The sequence below is a fragment of the Myiozetetes cayanensis genome, unplaced genomic scaffold (assembly GCF_022539395.1).
Source record: "Myiozetetes cayanensis isolate MyiCay16 unplaced genomic scaffold, myiCay2020 scf1, whole genome shotgun sequence".
NCBI classification, from domain to species: domain Eukaryota; kingdom Metazoa; phylum Chordata; class Aves; order Passeriformes; family Tyrannidae; genus Myiozetetes; species Myiozetetes cayanensis.
Window position 1 is genome coordinate 47200736 of NW_026086604.1, and position 23993 is coordinate 47224728.

The following is a 23993-nucleotide window of genomic DNA, read 5'->3' on the forward strand; positions in this document are numbered from 1 at the left end:
AAATCAAGTGCAAATGAAAGTGATATATCTGATCTTTGACGTATGGTGTATAGGAGATTTTCCTCCTTTTAAATGAGAATGTGCTGTACTGTCAATCCTTCCTCCTCTTTGATCATGTTTAAGGACATTTGATTTCAAACTGCCTTAATCTGTTGTCTTTAAACAATCATCTTCTCAGGAGAACAAGGAAATGGTGACAAGTATAATGATATTAATTGTTTTGGCAATATTGGTTAAGTAGGACTATAGTATGCATTCTTATTCATCAGGAATTTGCAAATTGAAAGACTGTACCAGATATTTACAGCTCCATAAAAGTTATTTCATTTCATGATCTCTCTCACTGCTGAGTCCTATGTTTTATTTTGTTTACTATCATTCAGCCATTCGGCTCCCAAACCTAGTTTCATATGTCATTTAAACACACTATTTGACTTGGCCCAAAGCAGTGTACACTGCAGATGTAAAATGAAACCTGAGGAGCTGGATCAAAACAATTTGAATTAGGATTTCATCTGAATGGAGTTTAATCCATCTGTACTTACCTAGGAACCTCTAGAATCTTCAAAAAGAAATTATCAATTTGCAGAGTAATATCAAGCTTTTATGACAATATAAACCAGAGAACTGAGAAGGAATTGTTGATACTGTCATTCATGAATCTGCACAGGTGTTTCCTCCTTTATTTCAGCCATATGCAGCTGCATGTTCTCCCTAATTAATGGATTGCCTTCAGGTTACTCACCCAGACACATCTAATCTATCTCTGTCCAAAATGACTAAACTGTGTCCTGCATTAAAGATGTAAAAGGCCACAAATTACTTTCTTGATCTTTCCAACTAGAAAATCACTGCTTACTGAATGGCATTCTCTCCATGTGGCATTCAGGGTGATCTCATCACCTCAGGGCTGAAGCTTTCAGTAGAAGTGAAGTAGAACATCTGCTTCTAAAAAACTTCTCAATTCAGATTCCTTTCAATAGAAGAAATGTTCACTTCAAGTTTATGCTTATAATAATAACATGAATCCAATGAAAGGTGTAAGTATGTACTTCTTCCATCTTTAAAGCACTTTAAGCAAACTGTTCATGAGAACAATTTCCAGCTAAAGTTATGTGATTGAGAAGAAGGTTCAACATATTGTTACATAAGGATATTTTTTCCAGAACTTATAATAAACAAGTATCTGTAGTTAGCATATAAATTGAAATATGGATAAGAACATGTAATCTTTAATACTGGCTGACCTCCACTGCAGTTATAAAAATAAGGATGTTTGCTATTTTTCTGTGAATTTTACTATTCTTTTCTTACAGGGCTTGATATTGTTTCCTCCTTAAGGTCTCTGAGAGTATTTATAAGCTTGCAGGTAAAAAAATCACTTCATGCTCTTCTGTCTGCTATGAAATAAAAAGTCACCAGTTCTTGATAGGCTGAAGAATTGGAAATTATAGTGCTGAATATGAATTCCCTGCAGGAGTGCAAGCATCAGGAACACTTGCTTATCAAAAAATGTCCATACAATTTGACCTCTGTTTCAAGTGTGAACACTGCAAGAGAAGTAGCATGGTAATATTGAGGCAGGCACAAATTTGGCCACAGACTCACGTTTAACAGAACACGTTCTCTGTGATCTTTGGCTGGAGTTTGCTGGGGAGACCAAGCCTTATTAATCCTCCAAACCATAAAAAAACAGAAGAGAAAAAACCAGTTGTGTACTGCAAAGCAATGTGCTGAAAGAGATAGGACAGCAGATTTAGAGATGTGGACTTTATCTCCCACTTTGAGACCAATTTTCCTGTGTAATCAGAGTGAAGCAATCTCTTTTGTGCTTGGAGTTTCTCATTCATGCCTGTCCTCTCTGTTCAGATTGTAAAGCCTGCAAATGAGAACTCTTTCTAACAGGTGCATACAGTGCTTGACATAGTATACTATCTGTTCTAGCCAGTACATTGTGATTTGACCATAGCTGGAAAAAAAAAATGTGAGGAGAACTTTGAGGAACTCTCTGTCAGTGTAATAAGCTAATATTAAAAGAACATTTTCTGTTTTTTTTTTTTATTTTGATTTAATGTAAGTTAGAAATGTGAATGAAACAAAGCCATCACTTACTTAGAATGCTTAAAGTCTTTTGCTGGTTTCAGAATTTTTCAAGCATCCTTTGATCAAATCATGTGTGCGAGATAAAACTAGAACTTTTTTAAAAAAAATATATTAGGAGAGAATGAGTTCTGGAGAACTGGCACCTGAGGCCAATTGTATGAGATTCAACAAGGTGAAGTGCTGCGTCTTGCACTGGGGTCACAATAACCCCATGCAGTGCTGGAGACTTGAGGCAGAATGGCTGGAAAGTTGCCTTGCTGGAAAAGGCCCTGGGGTGCTGGTTGACAGCCAGCTGAACATGAGCCAGCAGTGTGCCAAGGCGGCCAAGGCCAATGGCATCCTGGCTTGTATCAGCAATAGTGTGGCCAGGAGAACTAGGGCGTGATTCTTGCCCTGTACTTGGCACCAGTGAGGCCGCACCTCAAGTGCTGTGTTCAGTTCTGGGCCCTTCGCTACACAAAAGACATTGAGGTGCTGGAGAGTGTCCAGAGAAGGGCAATGGAGCTGGTGAAGGGTCTGGAGAGTTAGTGATATGAGCAGTGCCTGAGGGAGCTGGGGTTGTTTAGCCTGGAGAAAAGGAGGCTCAGTGGGGACTTTATCACTCTCCACGACTACCTGAAAAGAGGTTGTAGCCTGGTCGGGTTAGATCACTTCTCCCAAGTAACAAGCACAAAGGTGAGAAAAAATGGCCTCAAGTTACGCCAAGGGAGGTTTAGATTAGATATTGGGAAAAAATTTTCACTGAAAAAGCAATTAGACATTGGAATAGGCTGCCTGGGGAAGTGAACCTGACAGCTCTGGGTTGACAGCTGGACTGGATGATCTTTGTGTTCTTTTCCAACTTTAACAAGTCTGTGATTCTATGAGGTTTGTTTGGTTTGTTTTTTTCCCCCCACTTGAAATAGCTACAAAAATTGTATGTTTGGGAGAAACAGTTGTGCTACTACTGTGCTTTTCTGTTTTCTAAATTACTTTCTTGCTCCTTTTGTAAAAGGTGAGTTGAAAATCATGAAGTCCATAGTTGTCATGCTGGTACCCTTGTTTTGTTACCCCTCCTGACTGGTAGTTCTGAACTGTTGTTACTGTAATGCTATACTGTATGCTGGCTACCATTGTATATGTCTGCTTTTCTAATGGTGTTTGGATTCTTGAGGAGTAACTACAGTGTAAAGAATTTTTGGACCTCAAGCACTCAGCCATATATAGGACAGTGTAATCAACCCCCCCAGAAGATAATTCAGGAAAGCTTGATTGCTGGTGCCAATAGGTTTTCTTTACCAGGTCCCTGCATGGGGCAAGGCCTGGAAGGTCGATATTTTCCAATTTGTTTCTCTTTCTAGTGATTAACGAGGCCAGCTTAGTCATCTCCTTCTTTTAGACTTTTCCACATGATACAGAGTTAATGTTCCTCAGATACAGAATGTTCCATATGGATCTTTTATAGTATTCAAAGGTTAGTGTATTGCAGTCTTTGTATTGTTCTTCAGTATTGCATATAGATAAGGTGGGGTTTGATTATTCTTGGATACGTTGTTTTAATCCTAAAAAAAAAGAAAAAAAAACCAACCAAGAGACTACCAGAGTTGAATTTTGTGTTATGTATTTTGCATTTTTTATAACTATAAACCATCCTTACGGAAGGATAGCCTCACATGATTGCCTCTGAGCTCCTGACATAAGGTCAAAACATAAAGTCCTTCAGGGATCTGTTACTGCATAACATTGCAATGTAGCTGTTACTGGCAGGTGTCAGGGTTGGCTGTCAACCTGACCTCCACAGTCTTTAGGGGCTGAATTGGTGTTGAATATCTGAAATTTCATTTTTACTATCTGTCCAAGCAGATAGCAAACCAGTAGCAGATAGGCTACTCTCTGCTGGCCAAGACGTTGATGCAAGCTGTGGACTGCCCTCTTGTTAGAGATTAGGAACTCTTTTTGCAAAGCAACAGACAACCGGTGGTTTTAGCACTTGCGTGATTATTTCTGGAAGCAGGATATTTTGGTGCAGGGTAATTAATTTTTAGCTATTAGAGTCTCTGACATTTCCTATTGAATGAACAAATAAAAACCTTTTTAAACAAAAAATAAGCTGGTGGTTGGTACTATTCCAAAACGGTGGGCTCTTCCTGCTGTAATACTTCCTATTCTCAGTACAAAAAGTGACTGTAGCACATAATTTCTTCTCAGCAGGACCAGCACTAAGATTTTCTACTTTTTTCTTCCTTAACAGCATGCTGCAGTGGCCAGAGCTGTAAGTAGTCTCCAAAATATGGAAGACTTGTAATGTATAAACTAATTGACTGTTTTGACTTGCAAATTCCGATGCTGAAATTGCTCCATAGGAAGCACTTACAGAAGTTTTACAATAATGAGATGATCAGAATGAGCACCAAGAGAGAAGCTGCAGGAGACAAAACTCTGAGTGCCCGCCCTTTTTTAAGAAAAATTACTTCTTTAGTTGCTGAGAGATGAAAGGATGAAAGTAGTGGCCCATCCATATGTTTTCCCGGGGACAGCAATGTACTTGAAGTACATGAGATGAGCATGTCATTTCTGTGTGCCAACTTGCCTCTTAATATCATCAAAAGCAGAGGAAAATCTGTGTTAGAAAAATCAGCTTTGTGCATCCTATCATGCAGTGCCAGGATGCTGATACACATGGATGAAGGGTAAAGGAGGAGAGAAAGAACATACAGCAGAAAACATTGACCTTTTGGGGACACAGGCACCACATGCTAATGGGATTCATACTCCTCTCAATACCTCTGGCAAATTTTTCCTACAGCAATTTTGTTTTATTATTGAGGCAAAGATTCATGTATTTGAATATCCATTCTGTGAGGAATATGTTTACAAATTGTTTTAATAACTCTTATGTGCATTAATCTCACAATGCATTTTCTTACTCATGCAATTACAGAAAACATTTCTCTGAAGCCTGGTAGTAGACCAAGTCTGGAAAGTTAAAAAAAAAAAAAAAAAAAAAAATTAAGAAGCATATTTCACAGTTTGAAGACTCAAGTACTTTTAAAGGCAACTGCTGTCAATGTTGCTTTTGTGTTGACAGAATCCTTTTAAAAGGTTTTGTGGTGCAAAAAGCACCTTTTAGTGGGTTTTCATAATGCACTGGGAGAGAACACGAAAATGTTTTTCTCACCATGGCCAGCCATGGAACTCACTCAGAACATCGCGTACCCAAACTGGGAGGTTATTTTCCACGGGGCTCGCAGGGAGAGCTAGCGGGATCGGCACTCGTGCCTGCCCCCACTCACCTTGGAGACTGTTTGCTGCTTCCCAGTGCACCTCAGGATGACTCAGGCCCCTTAATGTGCCCATAGGAGATATTCGGGGTGAGGGCTCACACCGGCCCGAAGGCGATAGACTGACATCCCCACAGCTTGCAGGAGGCAAAAGTGCTTTTATTGTAAGAGCGCGGCTTGGAGCGGGAGGGGTGGCATCCCCCTGTGCCAACCACAAGGTGGCACGACGGGTTTTCTCTTCCTCCGCCGAATGTCTGCCGTCGAGCAGCATACTCCCACTGTGGGCTGATCTCCCCCAGCCTGCAGAGCTGTTTATGGGATAGACTCTAAGGATCGTTGTGTGCAAAAGCCAGGGCTGCTATGTCCTTGAGACTGCTATTTCTGAGTCTGGGTAAGTAAAAGCCAGGTTGGGCACACACCTACTCCTGCACAAATCCTCTCTTCCTGTTGTCTTTCAGATCCCCACAGGAGTGCCATCACTTTTTGTCTTACAAGGTCAGCGGCATCTGAAGATGCCTTGCAAACATATAAAATGTCAAGCCATTCACTAAGTTAGCCAGAGCCACAGCATCTAGTGGGAGAAATCTGCCCATCCCCAGAACAATCATGTGGCAGCGACAGGTATTATACAACACCGATGTGAGAGATCAAATAAGCAACAGATGTTCCCAATTCAGCCCTTCTAGTCTTGCTGCTCTCAACCTAATCTTTAACACATCTAACAGCCAGCAAAATGAGAAAATAATTTACACAAGGGGTTGCCACGGTCTTTGCCATCAGCAGCTTGGTGGTGCTATGGTGGGAACAAAACTGGGTTTTTCTCTCACAGATAAAGCCTTCCTTGGTATACTCATGATACCTCTGTTGTATATGATGCATCCGTGACATTTATGTCTGTCTGAGGGTGGACACAACAGGATGGAACAGGACAGTATGGGTAGATACATCTTGTACTGCTGTAGCTTTTGCCAAAGGAAAACTGAGTGACGAGGATGTGAAAGAAAGAGAATCTGGTGTTGAGTTATTAACAAGTGCATCATAGGTCTTCTTTGAAACATGTTTATGTGAACTTCACTGTCCAATACTGCTTCATTCACAGAAAAGGTTTTCCTTAAAACTTACTTTCATGTGCTTAGTGCAGTGATTACGATTTTCTATCAGAAATGCAGGTTTTTCTGGTCCTGTTGGAAAAGCAATGTGAAGGTGTTACTCCTAGAAAGTTTTCGTTTTACCCCTGCCTTAACATTTCACCTGGAAGACAATCTGAAGGTGTAAAATACTGCAAAATAAACAGTTCCTACAGCTGGTACTATGCAGGTCTCATTAACAGCCCAATCCCAAGAAAGGCAAACATTCAACACCTCTATTCGTTGTATTTACATATTTAAAACTTCATGCATTTCTAATTAGGACTTCAGGCCATTTAAGGATATTAGTGACATGTAATAATTCACTGGGAGTTGGGGGTATGCAGTGCTCAGCAAAAGTAAGGCAGTATTTGCAAGCTAAAGCAACTGTGAGTGCTTTGCTCTGATCTTTGCTCACAGATCTCCAGGGAATTAAAGAGCTGTACCTGACTTCAATTCACTTTGCTCCTTCCAAAAAAATTCTGAAAGCAGAAACCCACCGCCCCCTCACCTTTTCTTCATTTCTTACTAGCTAAAAAAAAAATTAGAGTTTGATTTCTCTACGACCTTTCAGTTTTATATTACTTAACTGGAACAGAGAAGCTGTTTCCTTCTTCAAGATGAGCTTCCCTTTTTCTGAGGGCTCATTTAGGTTTAGGACTAATGTAGCAAAGCACAAATTACCTCCAGGATTTGATGTTTTGCAGCACTGTTCCCAGTTAAACATTCCTAAATTTTATAACCATGAATCATGCGTTCTGGGATGGTTTGTCTCCCATCCTGTGGAATCTATAGAAATGGGAAGGAATGACCCTGAAAAAGTATTTACTATAGGTTTAGCTACTTATACTAAGCACGGACTTGGAAAACAAGAGGAATCATTGGATATTACACTTTTCTTCACATCCTAATAGCAAGTTTATGCTTTTTCTTTGTGGATCGATGCTCAGGAACTTTTGTCATCATTCTAACGCACTCCAGTGACTGTGCTGACATTACCTGTCACTGTGTTCCAGAACAGCTGTGTGCACTATTGTTCATTAGGAAAAAATATGAGGAAAACTCGTGATTCAGCTCTCCTTACTACCTCTTCTTCCCCCACGAAAATCGAGGAAGGACACCAACTCTACTGAGTGTAATGACTAGCAGTATTGTTCACTGATCAACACTGGAAGATGGGGAAATATTTCTTTTGAAGGACAGTTTTTGCTCAGTTGCAAAGTCTCCTTTGATTACCTTGTTCTCTGAAGATGAGTAATGTGGTTTAAATTCTTTTTAGTTTAGTTCAAGGTTATTAATCATCTTCAAGCTAGCAACAGCTACACAAATTCACGAGTGTTTCATGTCAGTGACTGTACATTTTCTTTTTTTTGGAGTTGTTTGCCATTTAAGTGTTGCTGATTTCCACAAGCACTGGTGGAGGGCATCACCTAATGACTACTAGTTTGTGGGGTGGGGCAGGAATTTCTTCAACTAAAATTACTCTTTGCAGAGGCTGAACACTATACTCCCATGAATCCATGACAGAACCCATCAACGGATAAGTTACTTTGTATATTAGTGGCACTGAGAGTTTGAAAGCCTGGGAGGTATTACTCCTGAGTGGTAAACCTCCACCACTGGCAAAAAAATTGGAGTCAGATTACCAAAAGCGATCATCTGACCCCACTAAACTCTTTAGGATCTTTGCTTTTGACATGAATGACTTCAGGTATCTATTTTGGAACTATTCCTCATTTTTTGCTATGTGCTCTCAAGGAAGTCAATGAGTTTGCTGTATTTCATAGTTTATTGGATAAAATAAATGTAACTATATTAATAAATATATGCCTTATAAAAGCATCGTGATATTAGTAGTAACACTTTCAGATGGAAAATACTACATAATTTTAGCCTATTTTATAAATATGAAGAACCCACATTAAGTATGGACATAGCATTAGCAGACAAAATGTACCTAGTCATTCACCTGAAACAAAATTTTTTTTCCCCGAAATCTATGACATGGGTTTTTTAGGATATTTGTCTCATTATTGAACAAATATTTTCTCCTTCTATAAATAGAATGTTACACTCTTATTCCAGTATTTACCTTGTTGTAACCAAGTTACGTTTTGTACTTCTGGGATAACGAAATTAAAGTATTCTACACTGGGGATGGGGGGACAGAAAGAGAGGCTATGTAGAAATGAACAATACATCAGAAGCAATCCCTGGCTCAGAACAGAACTGGTAGAACTGATCTGAAGAGATAAGGTCAGGAGATGTACTAAAACCAGTTATTTACTTTCCACAAAGGAGAGGTTTGAATAAATAATGTTCTTGACAATGGCTTGGTTTTGAATGTGATTAAATTATTGTTTTCTCAGAGAGATATGTGAAACATATAAAGGTATTTCCCTCTGGAGTCCTTACTATAAAAAAAAAAAAAAAAAAATCAAACCAGAACCAAAACCAAAAGCCAAAACACCTATGAGTTAGGGTTAGATGGTGAGATAATGTTATTTCTGCAATTCCTTGCTCATATTCATTGTCTACTGTGCTTCAGAGAAAATTTATGTCATTTTCAAATATTTAATCAGAGAAGCTAACTAAAGTTGTTTATGCAATGGTAAAACTTTCTTTTCAGACAGTTAAAACCAATATATACATTTTAGAACAATCTCAAATCTTATTGAGACTAAGAAAAAAACTGGATTTGCTGTAGAGCAAAACATGTCAGAGAATGACCTCAAATTATATGCAATTAGCTTCTTCCTTTTCTGAAGATACATATCAAAGTCAATTATATACTTGTACTTGGTAGCAAGAAATCCCCAGGAAAAGGATTTTCACTACAGTGAAAAATAAAATATTGACGTTTCATGCTTTTAAACATATCTACAGAGTATCCTACTTCATAATTTTGTTGTTACTGTTGACATATGCAGTTTCCTCCGGAGACTGAACACAGATTCGGGGGTCAAAAGAGCAGGTTCAGTCTTGCAATGTCCTAGCAACTTCTGGTTGAGCTGTGCTTGGCAAACTCCTATGAAAGTCAGAAAGGAGCAAGGGCAGCAGTATTTACATAATGAGCTCAATAAGCATGTACCTGGAGTTACGAAATCACATTGGAGTTTCTGCAGACAATCTTCATTCCTAACGAGAAGGGTCAATAAATCCAGTGCAGTTCTGTCTGAAATCAGTGAGAGTCTTTCCTGTGATATTACAAGGGTCAGAGACCGATTTTTGACATTAGAAGAGGCCATTACGAACATCCAGTCTGACCTTTGCATAAAGCAGGGCAAAGAATGGCTCAATAGCTTGAGATCTTTTAGAAAGATAACTAGCCTGACTTTAAAGGTTTTCTAGTAATGGAGATTGTAATCCAATTCTGTTTAAGTGATTAATTGCCTCAGCTGTTACAGAAATGCATTTTATTAGAGCATAGAGATGGATCGGACCACAAGGCCACACACAAGAAATTCTTTGTTCTATCTTTAAGCATAAAAAACTAAGAACCACCCATTTTTCTTTAGGCTAAGTAGACCCAAGTACTTAATGGAAATTAAATCAATTTTAAAAAATGTTTTAAAATAGGGATGCTGCCTTATAATTACAGGCTTTTGTCCTTAAACATCCCCAGTGGGTCATGTATGTAGTCAGATATTCATTTCATGCTGCTTGATTGTGACATGTTTCAGAGCCCAGGAAGCCCAGAAACTGGCTGTTAAAGGTAAGAAGGGGCTAAAATCTCACACAGAGAGAGATATGGCTGTAGATGTGGGCTGCTGATGAGAAATCCAAAGCAGGGCCTCTCTGGGGACAACTGCTGAGCAAATGTCCCAGTTATGAGAGCAGCCAAAAAGTATGTGCTGGTTCCTGGCCCCAGTGTCTGGGTGGTGGCCCCAGTGTCTGCTGTCCAGTCAGCTCATCAGACTGGACGAGCAGTCAGCAGACGTCAGCAAGCCCAGCTCCACAGTCTCACCCTACACCCTTTGTATTTCTGGAGCTGTGCATCTGGCGGAGCACCAGGCCCTCTTGTGCTGCAAAGGGGTGCAGGAGCTCTCCCTGTTGCTCACTACACACCAAATGGGGAGCTAAGCCACATGAAGGGCTCCCGTGCTAAGGGTGATTTTGGCTATGGCCAGCATGGGCTGCAGTCCCACAAAGCAGACACTGCTCTGCAGGGTGTGTGAGCCACCAAGGACAGGCTTCCAAAGCCAACCAAATGTCTTTTCTCCTTTCCTTAATGAGAAAGGCTTCGTTATTCTCTCATCACAATATGCGGTTCTGATTGATATTTACTGGGCTCTGCATGACCCGTCTCTGTCATCTTTAGCGTGGTTAATTGGAATTATTGAGCGGCACCCGGCTCTGGCAGGCTGGGATTCACCCCTGTTGGGATGGTCCTCACCTGCCCGCCCTGGCCTGCTTCTGTGCAGCCTTGCTCCCGTCAGACTGAATTAAGCTGCGCTGTCAGGAGCCAGGGACCCTTCAACAGTTTTCCAGCACAAGCAACACTAAATTAGTGTTTGGTAATAGGCTGCACACTGTTTTGTAATAAGAAAATATGGATGATTCTATTTATTCCCTCTCGCTCCCTGCGATGATAAGAAATGTTCTAATTCATTATTAATTTGTTCCAACTATTTCTGGTAAATCTAAACTATGAATAACTTTAGCTATGCCATTAGCAATACCTCAGAACTACAGATGGATTTTTGTTTCTGGACACAGGCACATGGCAGTCCCACTGTTTCTAAAGGTGTACTCAAAATTCTGCCACATTTGGGTACAAAACCAGTGCTTGTTGTTCACCTTGGGTTACAGCTGCATCTAAAGCAACCTGGAACACAAATATATTGTGGCTATTATTTGTCCAGTATAAATTATTGTAGCTTGGCAGCATTCTGTGAAACTTTTTATATTCAATCTGCATAAGGATTTACCCTCCCCCTGAACACTGGACCAAATGGAAAGGAGAGTGGCAATAGACCGAGACCTGCTGTCAGTGCTAAAGGCTTTTATTTTGCTCTGTGGATAAGCAAGATCTTTAGTGACATTTTGTAGGGTGCGGGCTTTAGTGTCAAATAGGCCTTTGGAATATTAAATCTTAAAAAGAAATTTTTTTTCTTTTTTTGGTTTCTCTTTGCCTTTCATAATTTATTTCTCTACTTTTCGTATATAAATGATTGATCAAAGAACCACTGTAGAAAAGCATCAAGGACAATTTTTTTCTTCTCTTGCAGAATATGAGCTTATTTGGGTGAAAGACGGAGATTATAAATGCATTTATTAGCTATCCAAGGAAATTTTCTGTCACAGATATACCATAGTGGTACCTCCTTGTGGAACCAAGTCCACTGTTTGGTCTCTCATTCATCTAGAAAGTGAGTTTCTTGCCTGTGTGTTTGGATGGGAATGACTCTTCCTTTGCCTCTGTGTTGTCATAGACATGTGCCATAATTTACTGAACAAGGGGAGGAGGACACCCACAATGTAAGATTGAACACTGAGCTTCTGTGTGGGCAATCATGCAAGACACAGGCAACCTACTGGCCTTGTCTCTCACTGTGAGCTCTAAGCAGCAGCAAGAGCAGAATGACTGCACTGATGGTGCTCCTACACTGCTGCCCTGGGAATAATTGTCCTGCCTCCTCACTTCAGAGAAAAAAAGAAATGAAATCCCAGCCCTTTTCTTCAGAGTGCATATGTTTGAGAATTTTTTTAACCATTTGCTTGGAAATAAAAGGCAGCAAGGAATTATCTGGAAGACTCTTGCAAAGACTTTACTAATGGTTGGTGGCCACCTGAAAAGAGGCTGGCTAGGCTCCTGGCCACCAGGTGAGGCCTGCCTCTATCATCTTGAGAGACTTACAGTCACAGTACTGTGCCTGGTTGTGTTCTCTATTTTTTCTATTTGTAGCTCCTGCCCAGAACATCCCTGGCTGAGCAAGCTTCTCTGGATTACAGCTCTGTCCCTTCAGACATGAGAAAGCACACTGATGTGTATGCTTTCTACAGCATGCCTAAATATTTGGCTGCTTTTACAAAAAGAAATCATGAGAGGAAATGGTTTAATAAAAGACAAACAAACTTGTGAATGAAATACTTCAGACTATCTCTGTCCCTGAGTTGATTGCCATCTAGCCTCCCTGAAGAAAGTGGGGCTTTCCTGCCTGTGCCACAGGTGCCATGTCTCAGCTGGAAGTGCTGAAATGTCAGCCAAGCCTTGCCTTCCCCTGCTTGAGCTTTAGTAACTTCTGTTCTGCTGCCAGGCAATCCCTAATTAGCCAGCATCAGACGACCACAGGTACAGAAGATGACTTCATGGATGGGTTAATCTCCCCTCTGACAAGTCCATCTTTTCCAGGACCTAGCCCCTGGGGAGACAGAGGAGCCTGGAAAGCCAAGAAAAGATAAAAGCTGGTGTCATGTTTATGAAGCTGATACAGACATGTACTCTTTGGCATGCTGGTCAGCAATGGTTTCCCCAAGCCATCCCACTAAGAAAGGAGGTCTGGGGAGAGATAATAACAGGAGAGATGAGAAACTCATAAAATTTGTGTGTGTGTGAGAGAGAGAGACAGCTGGTTTAGCAGGATTGCTTGCTTTTGAGAAAAAAAGAATTTGTCCTTTCCTATATTGGCAGAAATACATGTGCCCTTTCATGATAAAATTATGTATCCCAGGTATATCAATCTTCCAGGTTCCTTTTAAAATATGCAGCAAAGGTGGGATCTACTGAGAAAATATGAATACAGTGGCTGGACATCCAAAAGGTGTGCATGAGATATCTGGTTTTATGGACCAATAGAGTTCCTGACAGTTTGATAGATTACTCATAGTATTTTCTATAAAATATGCAGAAATATAAAAAAGGGGTTTTCTGAGGAGTGAAAAAGATACCCATCATGGTACATGATGAAATATGCTCCTTTGAACTAAAGCTATAGTGGTGGGGTTTACAGCAGTCAGTTGCAGTCAGGCTTAACAAGGCTCAGAGAATGTAAGCTCCCCTAGAAACATCTGTAGAATTATAATGGTCTAGTTAATAAACACATATTTAAAATAGAATAGTCAGATAAATTAAAAGATCTAATTTAGGCTGGTAGGAGAAAGATGAAGGAAATTCTGCCAGTAAAAAAAAAACCACTTCAGATGCTGCCTTAGTAATTTGCCTTAGAGGCAAGTATTATAAACCTTAAATCCCTCTCAGCCTTGAAATGACAGAATTATTGTACGTGGAGACCAGATTTAAACCTTCACTTACGCAGCCTAAACCGCAGTCATGCCATATGCACATTCATGTTGCACACACGCCCCTGTGACGTGGACTGAGGTGCTATGAAACTTTTATTGACATGAATTATCTGTGAATTATTCACTCACCATGAAGAGCTTAGAAGCTGTATTTTTTTTCAAACCATCCTGACATCGCTCCTGCATGCACAGTACCACCAGGGTGGCACTGGGTTGCTACACGGGGTCTGTAGCTGCAGGTTTGTTTTATGGGAATCTGCACCTCTGTGCTGCTGCTGCCTATTATTTCAGGCGTCCTGATACCTTCTGTAAGGATGTGGGGCAGCTGGGAGAGAGGAGAGGAAATGCAGCTGTTTAAATCAGAAGTCACTGAAAGTAGCTTTTCTACAGTAAAAACAGACACAGCTTTAAAATGCCTGTGACTTTGGTCTCTTCAGAAGGAGGGAAAGTTTTTTCCTGTTCTTTAGACTGACTGTGGGTTCAAGCCTGCAAACCGACGTTATCCACACGATCCCCGCCACGCTGGTTTCTAGAAAAGCCCTTGTTCACACCTGCTGTCGCAGACAGAGTCATGTCGAAGGAAATAAAAAAAAAATAAAATAAAATCCACCAGCCCCCAAAGCCCGCTTGAAGAGGAACAGCGGGCAGCCCTTCCCCTCTAGCCGCTCTCACAGCCGGTCCCGGGAGCCCGGAGGCAGCGCAGGGGGTTTCGCCCCAGCCCTCCGCAGTCCGGGGACGGGGCACCCCCCGCCCCCTGCCCGCCCGACGGCGGCTCCGCGGCGCGGCCGCAGGCGCGGAGCTGCCGCGCGGTGGCGCCCTCCGCTCACGGACCGTCCGCGCCCGCGGGCCGAGCGAGCGCCGGGGAAGCCCCATCGCCCCAGCCGGGGCGGGCGGGGCCGCGGGGCGCCCTTCTCCGGCGGGAGCGGCGCGGTGACCCCTTCTCCAGCGGGGGCCGCGGGGTGTCCCTTCGCCAGTGGGAGCGGTGGGGTAACCCCTTCTCCAGCGGGAGCGGCGGGGTGACCCCTTCTTCAGCGGGGGCCGCGGGGTGTCCCTTCTCCAGTGGGAGCGGTGGAGTGCCCCCTTCCCTAGCGGCCCCGCCGGGCGTCCTGCCCAGTCCCCTCTCCTACCGGCGGACCGACACACCCGGTAGGGAATGACAGCTGGGGTAGTAGTAGCGTCCCGCTCCGTTCCCAGTCCTGTCCCCCCGCCCGGGATCGCGTCGATGGCCGTTTCTACGGGAATCGTTCATTCACGTTAAATTGCCTTTATCTCCGGAAAAATACTGAAACCTTAAATGACCGTAATAGGAATGTAATTGTATGGTGTGTTTTTTGTTGTTGTTGTTTTTGAGAAATCGATTTGGGCTCAAATAACTCATCCAAGCATGTTACACCAAAGCCATTCAAATAGGAAACAGGAGAACTATATTATTGCTGCTTCCTGAACTCTCTGCTTATGATCCAAATAATTAAAATATCCAGTAATGGCTCCTGCAGCCTGGATTTCTTTGGGTAATTCTCGGAAATGAAGGGCACATTTTCGACCGCGAAGGGAGGGGTGCGCGGAGACGAGCGCGATCGCAGCGGCTGAGAGCTCGTCGGTGGCCCGCGCCCGGCGCATCACTTTGGGGGGAAAATTATTCCGGCGGCGGGGAAGTCCCCAGAGAAGGGATTTCCTTCCCGGTCCCTCCGGCAAATCAACTTCTTTTTTTTTTTTTTTTTCTTTCCTCATGGCGATGCTCTTCCCTCCCGCTCTACCAAGCGCTGCGAGCTGCGTATCTGTCTCTGCACAAGGCAGAGAGGAGGGGGAGGGTCGGGCCAAGGAGTGAGGGGGAGGAAAGCCTCCCCGCCGTCCCTGGGCAGCGCCGGCCGCGTGTGGGACCCTCCTTGCAGGGAGGCCGTGGGACTAGTCCCCCACGCCCCGCGATTTCAAGACACGCAGGGCGCTGCTGGTTTTTCCCCGGGGGGCGCCTTGCGTAATGAGAACAACAATAACATTCCTTAAAGAAAAAAAAGAAAGGGCTCGAGGGAAAAAAAAAAAAAAAAAAGGCGCTTGTATCCCCAAATCTCCGTGGAAGTAGGGGGTTCCGCGCCAGGGCTGCTCCGCCTGCGTGCTCAGAGCCGGGCGGCACCGCGGGGGCCTGTGCCCAGCGGCGGCCCCGGGCGGCGTCGTGGGCTGAGCTGGCCCCGCGGAAAGACCCAGAGCAAAGACGCGGGGAGCCCAACAAATCCGGGGACCCCCACCCCAAACTGCCCTCCTCCCTCTCCTGATCCCTGCCCACCTCAGGTAAAACTTTACCGTGGAGAACATAATTTTAGATTTGTGTGATAGGTTGTGGAGGTTTTCTGCGTGTTTGTTTGATTGTTGGGTTTGGTTGGGTTTTCTTTTTCTAATTTTTTTTTTTGGGGGGGGGCGGGGAGGAAGAGGAAAGTGTGAGTTGGTGTTTATGCGAAGCTTTATGACTCCTGATAAGCTCATCTTTGAGGACGACACAGAACTGTGTTCCTTGAGGAATTGGGGTGGTGACGTCTTTTCTGATACCCGATTATTACGTGACTGGGGAAAAAAAAAAAAAAAGGCATTTGATTCATGAATAAAAATCCGGACACCACCACGGGGGCAACAAACAATATTGCCCGTCCTCTAAGGCAACAAGCAGGCAAATGTTTACGAAGAGGGCTCTTGCTGAAGCGGGGTGTTTGCAAAGATTTTCTTGCTAATTGCGTATCAGACGGAAGACTGAGGAAGGCTGGTCAAGTTTGGAGCCACCGTGCAGGAAGAGAAGAAGAGGAGAAGGCTGAAGGCAGGCGTTCAGTGAGGGGAGAGATCTGGGGAAGACAACATCGCACGCAGCCAGCCCGCGGCTCCCGCCTCCGCTCCCTCCCGAGCTCGCTCGCTCTCTTCCCTCTTCCCCTGTGCTCCTTTCTCAGGCGACATATCGCTCCATCCCTCTTTCTCCCTTCCCTTGTAGACCCCACTCTAGATCTGTGCTGCTACCTGCAAACTTTTTTCCCTTTATCTTTTTTTCGCCCCTTCCTCATCCTCTTTTTCTTTTTGGAGTGGATTGCCCTAAAACCAGCAAACAACTAACTGCTGCCGTTTTTGCGTCTTCTGCATCTTGCGAGTCCTTCGCCCATCGGAGAGGCAATGCCACGAGGCTTTTGACTCCTTTCGGACGCCACTTGGGAGAGAGACAGATTTCTCCCCCTCCCTATTTTGGGTCTTTTTTTTTTTTTTTTTTTTTTTTTCTTCTTCTCTCCAAGACCTGCCTGTTTAGTTTCTCAGCCAAACGCTCTCAGTGCCGGGTGTCTAGAGTTTAATGGTAAGGACACGAGGCGGCTCTCCGGGCCTTTCCGCAGCGGTCCCGGGGAGGGCGGGCGGCCGGGCACCGACGGGGCGGGCACCGGCGGCAGCGCTCTGCGCTGGTCACCGCTCCGCGCCTCTCCGTGCCGCTCAGCGCTAGCACTCGGCTGCCCAGGGCTCTTGTCCCCCGGAGACGCGCTGTCTCCCTTCTCGGCAGGCAAGGCCGGGGGGCGTGGTGGGTCGTAGGGTGGTTTGTTTTCTTTTTTTTTTTTTTTTTGGGTGTTTTTTTGTTTGGTTTTTTTTTTTTTTTTTTTTTACGGCAGGTTTCCTTTCCCTCCCACACAGAGTGGCAATGTGTAGCAAAGCGATCTTAGCACTCCTGGTCTATGGCATAATAATGCACTGCAGCGTCTACTGCTCACCTGCGGCCGGACTTCAGTACCCAGCGCTCAGGTAGGTCTGTCCCCTTTCCGGGGGCTCTGTCGGGACCCCTTCAGACCCCTTGCTGCCCCAACTTAGCTAAGGGCAACGGAATCTTACTGGGGAGAAAAGTGGAAGGGGACTTAGCAGGGAATCATCAGAGGAAAACCCCTCCACTTAGGCTGTGTGCCCACCCCCTCCGCCCCGGCGTATGACCCCTCCCGGCTTCAGCACCGGCATCCCTCAGGGCCGCTTCCTGGGATCCTGGCGCTTTAAACCTGTGACCTCCTGTCCCCGGGAGTAGGGGACCTGCTCTGCTGAGTCTCGGCTGTAGCGGGCCGAGGTCCCTGCTGCATCCGGACGGCGGCCAGCAGCTCCTCCCCACCTGCCCCTTGCCCTGCGGGGGCCTCAGACTTCCCACAGCTCGCCCAGGGTGAGCATCGCCTGTCCGGGTCAGGGGCAGGGAGGCGCGGGGACTGGTGCGCCGTTGTTTGCAAGCATGTGAGAGCTGTCATGGTTCGTGTAGCGGCACTGGAGCGGGTGGGAATTCAGTCTCTTACCCTTTTTACCTGCCTGTATACGACAGTCCTTCTCAAGAGGGAAAGGGGCTGGTACGAGGTTGTTTGGTTTTCTGTGGTGTTCGGAGTTGTCTTGCTGGGTGGGCTGATGCCTGTGCTGTCACTTTCCAACTGGGAGCCGTGGGCATTTGAACCCCACTGTGTTTGGAGCAGGAGTGGAGGACACCCAGAGGCATCGGCACGAGCGAGTATCCCACGCTGGGCCCTGCTTGGGGACGCAGGGTACGCGATAAGGGACAGCCGATGGCAGTCTCGTCCCGCCCTGCTTGTCGCCTATTTGGGTGACCCGTGTTGCTTGGCTTGGGGGGGTTGTGTTCGGTGCTGTCGTCCTGCTCCATCGGCGCTTGGCTCTGTTCCGGCGTGCCCTGCGGGGGTCACTGCCGTGCGGCTCAGCTGTGAGAGCGGGTGGAGAGGTGGGGGGGGGGGCATGCCGGGAGCGCAAGTTTGTCCGAGGAGGGTGTCCTTTTTTGGGGCCCCGAGGTGTCCTTGCAGTAACCGGGAGTCCGTCGGGGCTGGTTCAGAGCAGCCCCTTTCGTCTCCCTGGTCAGTGCGGCTGGGGGGCAGCAGGCTCGGTCGTCTGCGGGGCCATTAGCCGGCAGCAAACCGGCCTTCCTCATTCAAGCGCCTGAATTAGCAAGAGTGGAACACTTTAGCGGCATCTATTATTAATACCTCTGCTAAAGCTCACAGACAAAAATAGCTGCCTGTAACGTGCAATGACCTACATCGTACTGCAGAGAGGGAGGCAGAGAGCATGGGGGGCGGGGTGGGGCTGGGACACACACACAAAACTGGCGCGATGTCAAAGTGCAGAGCCACCGTTCAACGAAAAACAATCGGCGAAGCCTCCTCCGGCCCGGCGGGGGCTGAGAGGAGGAGCAGGGCGCGGTCCCCGGCCCCGGCGGCGGGGCTGCCGCTCACCGCCCCGTCTCCGCCGCGGAGGCTGCTCGGCTCCCGCCCAGCCCCTGGCACACGGACGCGTGTGTGTGCGGCAGCCTGCGCGGGCGTGCGCTCCGCTCGGCAAGCACCAACCCTGGCTGTGGCAGAGAGGAGCTGTTTCTCGGGCCGGGGCGTGGGCCGGGGGGAACGAGGGGGGTGGCAATGTTTGGGGGGTTTCTCGGAGCACGTCTGACGGCGGGTGTGTTCCCTCCTCCGCGGTCCTGCCCCGCAGAGGAGGCGGAGGGCGGGGATGGGGAGCGGGCGGGTGCAGGGAGGGGATGGGGGCAGTCGGACGGGGCTCCCGGGGTACCCGGGTAGGCTCCGACGAAGGGTGGTCACCGACGCAGTCGGAAGCCGGCAGTGGGGAGTGGAGCGGAGCGCCCCGCGGAGCCCGGCTGACTCCTTCTCCTTGATGCTTTCGTTGCCAGGCTGGAGGATGAAGTCTACGACGAGGAGGGGAACACCCTGCAGGACTTCGCTTACGACCACGAACCCCTCGGCATAGCGAATCCGTCCTCCATGATCGGCGAGATGTACACCTTGTATTACCCACCGGAAAAGAGGTGACAGCAACTCGCGAGGTGTCAGGCGTGAATTTTGAGCCGGGAGTAAAACGGGTCTGACAGAGCCAATTAGGGAAAAAAAAAATAATAATGATACTCAACAAGCCAACATCAACAACATCAAAATAAAAATCCCGAACCCAAACAAACGACCACATTGCCCCGGTCCCGGTGCTCAGTGTAAAGCCTAGAAGAAATGGAAAAGCCGCCTTACCTCCAGCAGCGCGGGGGAGGGAGCGGGGGAGCCGCCCGCGCCGGGGAGGGCTAGCGATGCTCCCGCAAACGGAGCAGAAATGCCCAGCCGGCACGGAACAGAGTGAGCGCGACGGGGAGGGATCTGGGTGGGGACGAGGGGTCCCGGGGGACGCGGGGAGATGCCGCCCTCCGCTCGCCGGCGGGGAAGGATGGTCACCGTCATCGCCCGGGCTCCCGCAACCCGCCGCAGCCGGCTCCCGGGCCTCGTCGCTCACCCGCGGGCTCTTCCCTCTGCCCAGGCACGCCGATGGGATCTTCAACAAAGCCTACAGGAAACTCCTGGGCCAGTTATCCGCCAGGAAATATCTGCACTCCCTGATGGCCAAGCGGGTCGGGTAAGGGTGTCTGCTTGCTCTTTTCTGAGGTGGGCGTTGGTGCTGCTGGAGCGGAGGCGCTGAAAGGGCGGTGGCTGGGGAGAACAAGGCTGTCCCGGCCGGGGCTGGGAACGTGTTGCGCCCGCGATGAGGCTGGGGGAGTCCGGCTCCCCAATCCTCAGGCGGTCCTGGCCGTGGCTCCTGGCCGGCTCCCGGCGCAGCGTGAGCTCAGGCGGTCGCGACGGTTTGGTTGGGTTAACACGCTCGGGCATATAGATATATAGATAGATAGATAGATACAGACACACACTCTCACACATATATGTGTGTGTGTATATATCTATGTCTCTAATTTTTTATTATCAACTGATTTAAAATTAAGAAATTGGGCAGTCTCCACGATTTGCTGGGGGGAGCAGTTTATGGGGAGCAATGACGGAGGGCTCGGCTGCAGAGGGGGTGGGGGGAACTCTGTTGCAGCCCGGCGCAGCCCCAGCTGGCGGGCGGGGCTCCCCGGGGCTCCCGGTCGCCAGCGGGGCAGGGGCGAGCCCGGTGCCACCCGCTGCCCTTTGGCAGAAGGCAACACGTTAATAAAGCCCCAGGGAGAGCAGCTCTCCCGGCCGCAATGAATAATTCATGGTGGGGAGATATTGTCTCTCCGCCGCCGCCGCCACTTGCTCGCACCGCGCCGGGAGCGGATTTCGGCGCGGCCTTTGTCTCCCCGCGCATCTTCCGCGCAACGTGTTGCGCCTGGGGCAGCGGGCGGCGCGGGTCTGCGCGGGGCCGCGGGGCGGCGCGGAGGGGCGCGGAAGGGGGCGGAGCGGCCCCGCCTGATGCAGCTGTGCTTCTCGGTGCTTGCAGCGGTGCCAGCGGCGGCCTGGGGGACGACGCGGAACCGCTGACCAAGCGGCACATAGACGGCATCTTCACGGACAGCTACAGCCGCTACCGGAAACAAATGGCTGTCAAGAAATACTTAGCAGCCGTCCTGGGGAAAAGGTATAAACAAAGAGTTAAAAACAAAGGACGCCGAGTAGCGTATTTGTAGCGATGTGAGTAACCAGCCACTCCTGTGTATACAAAGTCCTGAGAGAGAGAGAGAGAGAGAGAGAGAAAAAGAGAGAGAGAGAAAGAGAGAGAGAGAGAGATAACCCCAACAACAACAAGAACAAAAAAATCTAAACAAAAACAAAAGTCATTTCCAAACTGACTGAACAATCACCGCTCCTGTGTTATCTAAACATGTATTTATGTATGAAGTAAAGCCATTAAATGAATATTTTGATAATAATATTGTTTTTCTTTTGTACAAAAGCACTAGAGAAACGCACAGATCTACTTTGTGGACCAATCATTAAGTTATATATAATATATAAATATATATATATATACTACTAAGAATACTAAAGAACAATTCTTCATGAAAAGCCTACACAAGAACAAGAATTCGCTGAGCTGTTTATGTTTTTATATAAAATAAATAGAAAAAAAGACAATCATTGTTTTGAATATTACTCCTATTTTTGTAACAGAAATTAAAAGGATAGTATTTTTATCCGCGACAGGGTCGAAGACATTAATTATCACCATTTGCTACTGTACATAGAGAAGGATGACCTGCTCCCAGGGGAATTATGAGGAAATTGATTTGGGAGAATTGGTGAAGCAGATTCTTCCCCTGGTGAGTCTCAAGGCAGGCTCCTTTGCCACTAGCCTCTCCGAAGGGGCAGAGTCCCCTTTCCTCTAGATTTCGATTATTTTTTTTCTCTCCTGCTTCCTTTGATTCCAATTGTATCTGTATTAGTGTCTCCTCAAACAATGAGCTTAGAGGATAACTCTCTTGCAAAAACAACAGCTCGATCCAAATTGTGCATCTCTGTTGCCTGTTGGAGGGAGAAATAGTTAAAAAAAACAAAACAAAACAAAATAACAATAACAAAACTCAAATTAAAACTAAAAAAAAAAAAACCAAACTCAAAACCCCAACCCCCAAATCCCGAACCAGCAGCAAGGATAGTAAGTACTAAGCCCCGTGCACTGCTCTTCTGACTGGCTGGGCAGAGTTGCAGAACAAAGCCAAAGCGGAGACAGGACCCGTTTGGAAAGAGTAGGGAAGGGAGCGGGGGCGGCCCCCGCGGCGCCCCCGGGGCCGGAGCCGGGGCCGGAGCCGGTGCCGCAGGGTCGAGGTAAGACGAGGCGATCCCACCTCCGATCCGCTACCCAACTGCCCCGGGCAGCTCGGTACTGGACCTGGATGCAAAGTACAGTGTGTTACTCTCCAGTGCTGTCCATGCTTCTCATCATGTGTAATAATGAGCAGGGTTCTTGCCTTTGCATTTTTCGGTCGGAGTTGCTCTTTTCTTTGATTGCTTTTTCTTGTAGACCCTCCTGCCTCTCATCCTCTCTTCGAACTTTTCTGAGCTCTGTTTAACCCACCTGAGTCACCTTTTTGGGTTATGTTCTTTTTGGAAAAAAAAAAAAAAGATTGTGAACGCTCTCTCACTCCTTTGTTCTGTTTTATGCAAGCTCTTATTGTACAAGTTTAGGAACCCCTGTTGTAGCTACCACTAAAGAATTATGCACTACTACGAAAGTTTTTGTTCCTTGTTTATTGAGTTTGGAGGTAAAATGTATTTTTCTACATTCTGGCTTATTGCTTAGTAAAATTTATTTCATAAAACAAACTTTTGTCATAAAAGAATGTGTAGTGTTCACCTGTGGTCCGATTTCTAACGAGATAAACCATTTTCACCTCATCTCTCTATGTACGGACTCCTATCTTAACTTCCACCCGGGGGCTGGTTCTGTCCCCTGCCCGGGCCGGGGGCGAAGGAGAACACGTAGGTACCCATTTCCTTCCAGCTCACCACACAGACCTTACAGGAGTCTTTCCAAAGACACAAAACGAGCCCCGCATCCAAGACTTCGGAAAAAAAAACCAACAAACCAAACCAAAAAAACCCTGGTGGGTAAAACCCTCCTTCCCAGGCCGGGAAGGGCCACCGGGAGGAGCGGAGCAGGGAGGGCAGAGCCCGGCGGGGCGGACAGGCGCTGCCGGCACTGCTTGTCCGGGCTGCCCGGGCTGCCCGCACTGCCGGCATCGCCCTGCCGGCCCTGCCGGGGCGGGCCCCCGGGGCGCAGGGACGCGGGGCGCAGTGTGCAGCTTTCGTGCCTTCTCTTCACCTTGTAAATCGCCACGAGTTCACGGATGGCTATTTAGTGGCCCTACGATGCTGCAACACATCGGCTTGCGTTTTAGTCGTCCTTCTGTTCTTTGGCCATGGGCAGAGTGCGCTGTGTTTGTGTCGGCTGTGGTATAATGACATAGGGCTCTCGACGTTTTGTTTATGGCCTTATCAGTTAGAGTTCAGTGGCTAGTCGCAAGCATTATGAAGTGATCACCTAGGTTATTATCCTTTGTACGATTTCATTTTTTTTTCCTTTTTCTTTAGAAACGCCAACAGCCTTACCAAAATTCGAGCAGATTTGAGATACAGTCATAGTAGGTAGATGTTAGTCTTGGAGAACTTTTGTGTGCAAATGAATATAAAAAGAACTTAAACAAAGTATTATTACACACATGATATCTATAACTAGGACTTTGATAACTGTTATATAAAGTGTGTAAAGTTTGTATTAATAAATTTTTGTAAACAATGCAATTTCGTCTAATGTTTGGGGGAGAGAAATCTAGAACCTGACAGTAAAAGCTGCATTTCATTTAATTTATTTATTTTTTTTTAATTAGTTAATTTTTAAGCAGCGTTCTGCTGCAGTGTTTCATGCCTGGGATATCTTTTTATTAAGTCTCCACATTTTATCATCAAATGACCTCTAACATTTTTATCGATGGTTACTACTCTGTTCGAGTAAACTAAACAGAACT

At 46.4% G+C, this 23993-nt stretch overlaps 1 protein-coding gene across 2 annotated transcripts; it reads left to right on the forward strand.

Moving 5' to 3' along the window:
- Window positions 1-15899: 15899 nt before the first annotated feature.
- ADCYAP1 (adenylate cyclase activating polypeptide 1) lies at window positions 15900-22863 on the forward strand. 2 transcript variants are annotated; one of them, XM_050321646.1, is made up of 5 exons: window positions 15900-16021; window positions 17384-17491; window positions 19404-19538; window positions 20033-20128; window positions 20969-22863. In XM_050321646.1, exons 2-5 carry the CDS (start codon window positions 17391-17393, stop codon window positions 21153-21155), a joined length of 519 nt encoding a protein of 172 aa, XP_050177603.1. In that variant the 5' UTR covers window positions 15900-16021; window positions 17384-17390; the 3' UTR covers window positions 21156-22863. The 2 variants fall into 2 exon arrangements, with proteins under 2 accessions (XP_050177603.1, XP_050177596.1); XM_050321639.1 differs by lacking the exon at window positions 15900-16021 and adding an exon at window positions 16222-17057.
- Window positions 22864-23993: the final 1130 nt, after the last annotated feature.